Source organism: Carlito syrichta, unplaced genomic scaffold (assembly GCF_000164805.1).
Source record: "Carlito syrichta isolate Samal-C Ts95f unplaced genomic scaffold, Tarsius_syrichta-2.0.1 Scaffold309462, whole genome shotgun sequence".
NCBI lineage: Eukaryota > Metazoa > Chordata > Mammalia > Primates > Tarsiidae > Carlito > Carlito syrichta.
The window spans coordinates 157,455-163,373 of NW_007253558.1; the positions used below are offsets into that span (position 1 = coordinate 157,455).

General features: G+C 34.5%; 1 protein-coding gene across 1 annotated transcript; it reads right to left on the bottom strand.

Annotated features, from left to right (window-relative positions):
- Window positions 1-2,864: 2,864 nt before the first annotated feature.
- Window positions 2,865-4,288, bottom strand: LOC103269705 (5'-nucleotidase domain-containing protein 1-like). The gene is given in 2 exon segments (XM_008067268.2): window positions 2,865-3,101; window positions 3,103-4,288. Coding segments are annotated over 2 exon segments (1,368 nt in total). The 5' UTR covers window positions 4,234-4,288.
- Window positions 4,289-5,919: the final 1,631 nt, after the last annotated feature.

Sequence of the window (5,919 nt, forward strand, 5' to 3'; positions counted from 1 at the left end):
CCTCAACCTAATAATTCCACTCTTGAAATATAACTGCATATATTTGATATTTTCCACTCAATATAATGGAACTATGGTTCCTTTTTCTTATTTTTTTCAATGTCTTTGAATGCCATTAGTCTCAAATGTTCAAATCTAGAGGGAATAATATGTAGATTTATAGCCTACTATCTTTTTATTTCTATTTAGTGATAAACAAGTATTACATTCTATTAAGTAGGATTATTTTGGAAACATTTTTATGTTTAGATATTCAAATCCCACTTCACTACCAAAGTCTTCAATTTTTAAAAATGTTGATAAATATATCACACTGCTTATCAAAAGGGTTAAATATCTATTACAAAATCCAAGCTTCAAAAGAATGCCTATATTGTTTGGCAGATCAAATAACTAAAATATGACAATTCAATCAAAACATAAACAAAGGAAATGTTTGTTGCTTACCAATAATAGTAAATCAAGAACTCAATAATATTTATATGTACATCAAATCTTTCTGTCTCTCTCCATGGTGCTGTTTTGAATTATGACTACATAATAGCAAATTAAAACAATAAAAAATATTGCCCACTTATCAGCCTAGTAAATGTTGAAATAAATAAATAATATTTGTTGATATCTCTTTTCTCCTGTGTTTTTATTTTTAACAGCAAAAGAATGGGAAAACAATCATGGCCACATCATCTAACATTACTCCAAACCAAAACAGAAGAGTACTTATCATTTCTCCATTATGACTTTTTCTTCTACAATAGTATGATATAAAGAAGAACAAATGAGGCAATATGAATTCTCCAACATCCACGTTTATTACTAAATACAATTATGCTTCTCATAAATTCCTTTTCACAGAAAGGTGACTTTCATTATTTTACTCTTTAATTATCTCATAAATTTCTCAAAAATGTCATCTCCAAATTTCTCTTTATGTGGTTGTGCTTTTAATTTCTCATGTTTCTCATCTTCTAATAATAGATTATTTCATTGAAACATTAGACTCTATGAAGGGGAACCCCAAACAAGAAACATTATTTATGAAAAAGGGTGTATTCATTCTTACAAGTTTAAACTTCAATCACCATCAGAGTATTCTCAGTTTGATGCATCATACCTATTGAATTGCATTTGCAACGGATCAAAACAGGTTTTGAACTCTTCAGTTTATGACACATTTTGGTGCTTCTGCTGTTTTTTGTTTCACCTTTTCCACGGGACAAAAGGTTTCCCTTCAAGATCTTTTTTTCATCTGGGGACACAAACAAACAAAAGTCACTCGGGGTCAGATCAGGTGAATAGGGAGGATGGCGGACAGAGGTCATGCTATTTTCAGTCAAAATCTGTTGAACACTCAGTGTTTGTCATGATGGAGGAACCAGTCATCTGTTTGCCATGACTCAGCTCATTTCTCCCCAAAATCATGTTGCAATCTTCTCAAAACTTCCAGATAAAAACTTTGACTGACCACTTGACCTAGAGGAACTAATTCTGAAAGAACTATAAGGAACCTGCCCTCCAAAAGATAATTTCACTTTTGGGAAGTCACCCCTCACAATTATTATACCATTAACACAGGTGGGTATTTTTAAAACATCTGATGAAAGTGGTGTCTCCACAATTTAATCTCTTTTGGAGCCTTTTCTATTGGGTTGACTCAAAATTAAGTCTCTTCACGTTTGGTTGTACGACTATAAATTTGTGTAGTATTTTCCTTCTCTCTTTTTTTTTTTTAAGTTGGAATTTCACTCTCTTGCCCAGGCTGGGGTGCAGTGGCAGGCTATTCTCAAGCCCATGGGCTCAGACAATCCTCTAACCTCAGCCTCCTAAAGTGCAAGGATTACTGGATTGAGTCACTGTGCTCTACCCTTTTTATCTTTTCTTTCCTTTGTAAAATCTTTTTTAACTCTGACATATGACTAAATTCATAAGTTGATCAAAAATGTTTTCAATTAAATATACCTAATACATTTTCGTTCTTCAAGAAAATAGTTTTCTTGTTTTCAAACATGTAGATAATTAACACATATGAATAATTAACAATCAAATATCAATCAAAGCAAACACTTCCAGGGGTTGCGATAGACACCTATTTGTAATACATCTATTATCTTTCTAAATGTATGTATGTATATACATAAATAGCTAATATTTATGTATTATGTATGTTATGCATATTTATGTATATTATGTATATTTAATGATTTTTTTAAAGTTAAGATTTCACTCTGTCATTCTTGCTGTAGTGCAGTGGCACAATTATGACTCACCTCTGCCTGGAACTCCTGGACTCAGGTGATTCTCCTACCACAGCCTCCCATCAGTTTTGATAAATATAAATATTCCAAAAGCCCTGACTTGTTCATTATGTACAAATTAACAATATGTAATAGTTTAATATACAATAAAATTATCAGAATCAAATTAAATAGAATGCATTTAGATTTTCATATTTATAAATCATGTAAATATCCTGCCCTTTAAAAAATGTATATATAAGAAACAAACAAAAAGAATGAAATGATAATTTTTAACCGCCAAATATTCAAAAAGTGGGAAAAATATGTTATTAATAATTGTGATCGTTTTCAGTAAGTTGGTAAGTATGTATCTACAACATTGGTGATATTGAATCTCTAATATATATATATATATTTTAGTTCTAGAACACTGAGATTTTAATATAACGAATTATTAATATCAGGATGATTAATATAGAAAGGAGACCTATGGATGAATATCAATTTCTTGGTCAATGTCCTTAAAAACTTGTTTCTAGAAAGCATTTTACAGTATTTTTTTGAAAATTAACATTTTTTTGAATAGTATCTTGCTGCACATATGGTTCATTTTTCAGTAAAGATGGTTTATTTGGTTGTCAGTGTTTCATCATCTGAGAGGGCCAATGGAGGGTGTGGATAGTAACCAGCTGTTTTTGAATTACTTGAAGAGAATCCTGCACATTTGTAGTCCAGAGGTAATTCTGCAATTGCCTCAATACTTGGAATTGCAATGGTATTGTAAGTACTGATTCTCTTACAGGACCAGGTATGAACCAAGGAGTCTTCTGTATTTTCCAGTCTCGAAACAGAATCAGTAAAAAAACGAGCCCCATTTTTTAGATAAGGTATTTAGAGGTTTTGCCTTTGATCCCTCATACTTCCCTTTCTTCCCTAGTGACTCCGAGCCCTCGGGTCTCCGATCCCTCATGCCCTCATCACCCCTCAGCTCTTCCAGGATCAGGACTGTCTCCCAGTTACTATAATGACGAGCTGGGAAAATGTCCGAATGCATGCTGTCACCAAAATAAACCACCTGGGGCTCCTGTTTGCTGGTCATTTTCTTCAGAAGTTCATAGAGGTGCACAGCATTCCCTTGGGAGTACCAGCCAGGCTTGTCCAGAGAGGGCAGCGTCTCCTGCTCCTCATCATTCTCGAGTGTCCGGAAGGGCCTCTGACTTGGTGGATGGGAGAAGAAACCAGGCTTCAATGCGTTTGTGATCACAATGTCAAAAAGTTCTGTGAAATCATTCCCAAGGATATATTCACAGAGAAGTCTACAGTAATCGCTGTGGGAACTGGTGATTAGCACAAGAATTTTCCCAGCATCCTTTAGCTGCCGAAGCCACTTTTTTACAGATTCAGGACCACTGTGTAAATATCTGCCTGGATCTCTTTTTATTTCTGGGAAATATATTCCACAGTTTTCCTTAAAGGCTGACATTTTATAATTGGGTCGTATACCGGCAACAATGTCCTTCCAAAAATCAAATGTTTTTTGACCATTGTTCTGCTTTGTTAAGGAGTCCACCACCCGGGCGCATAGAAGGGCTCCTGGCAGGTCAGAGTAGTTATTATAAAAATAATACTTTCCTGAGCGACAGGCCATCCCTGTATCTGACAGGAAGTGCTTCCACTCCTTCTTGCCGTAGGCCTTGGCCAGTGCTTCGGGGGTCAGCATCTGGGTTCCATGGCTCGCCCTGAGAACAGTGCCATTGTCTGCAAGTTTAATGAAGTTCCCATCTTCTGGGTCCGAGGCCAAACCTTGGCAACAGAAATCCCAATCCTCTGGAGTTACCACAAGCAATTCCTTGTCATACCCTTTTTCCTTACCTAGAAACTCAGCAAAGCTATTATAAATGAGCGGGGTGCTCTCAGGCAGGTTGTAGCGACACAGCGTGTGGTCTAGGTCGAAGCCCACCACATCGCAGGCGGCCAGGGAGAAGGGCTGGGCCATAGCTGCAAGGGAACCGGGGCGCGAGCGGGAGGTGCGAGCAGCAGGCAAGACGCTGCGGGACCGAATCTCTAATATTAAATATAGAAAATGAAATGATTTCACAAACTCAGAGAGAAAATCTATGCTCCCGTTTCTGCAAAAAAATGACAGAGTAAAAAGAATACATTTAGAGCTACCTAATCAAATTATTATTTAATGTTTTATTAATTAGCTATTCTATTTTGTATGTGAATAGAGTATTGTTATTTGTATTAATTTGGATGAAACTGGTGAAATAACTGATGATTTTATCAACATGAAATTGATATGAAAATTTATCTTATAAGGAAATAGAATAATAAACCTCCATGAAGTTTCAACTTAGCACGAATTTAATGTACAATACGTAATTATTTCTAGAACAAGATATAATAAAAATTGATAAAATCTCTTTGTTATGGTTTATATATATGCTTTTTCATATGCCCACTGCTGGACTTTAGAGTTTCATTGAAATACACACATACACAAAGGCCATGATAATTGATCAGTAAACTATCTTAGAAAAAGTAAACAGAATAATTATAGATATGTAAATAGACCACTGAGGATAGAATTTATTACATAGGCCTGAGAAATTATATAGGTTAAATATTATAGAAAAACAAGATAAATATGAGTACATGAGATTTAATGAACACAATTTTAGACTTAACAATGATTGAATGACTATAGTTTTCTATGCATATATACTAACATAATGTATGGTTCTCAATTGAACATCGCATATAAGTGAAATAGTCTAAACAAAACGCTGCCTTAAGAAACTAATACTTCTTTTCTGATTATATTGCAAATAATATTAGATCTAAAAAAAAACTCATAGTGGTGTATAAAGATATTTGCTGATGATAGATAGATGGATAGATAGATAAATAATAGATTACAGGTGGATATAGAGATAGAAATATAGCTTCAATGATCAGTTATCAGATGTTTTAGGCAAAAAAAAACAAAAAACGAGTAATATAACAAGCCATTATGTAAAGACTAATATGATATGCTTTGCCATATTTATTACATCATTAATTATTATTTTTTTAAAAAACTAACTATAAAATTAGACCATTACAAATTCGGATCCCAAAAACTCAGAATTTAATTACAATTATTTAAAAATTTTGAATTTATTCTTACATTTTAAACTTCAGTCCCCTTCAAAGTACTCTTCTTTTGATGCAATACACCTATCAAGACAATTTTTCCACTGCTCAAAACAGTTTCTGAACTCTTCAATTTTGATGCCTTCTAGTGCTTCTGCTGTGGTTTCACCTCCCTGTATTGGCAAAACTTTTCCTTTTAAGGAAAACAAAAACAATTTGCTCAGGGTGAGATCTGAAGGGTAGGGAGGGGGGAGCACAGGTGTCATATTGTTTTTGGTCAAAAACTGAACACTCAGCACAGTATGGGCAGGTGAATTTTTGCCACACATTGTTTGTATAAATCACCCATCATGAAAAGGGCAAACATGTTAAAAGAATCTCCAAAAAAAAGGAAAAAATTAACTGAATCTGGAGGCAGCTTCTCACAACACGCTAGCATGTACATTGATGCCAACGGGTTCCTAGAACACTTACCTAAGGGGTAGGAGAAGTCTGTACTATGAGGGGCCTGCCCTCCAAAACATAATTCTGTTTCTTGGGGAGT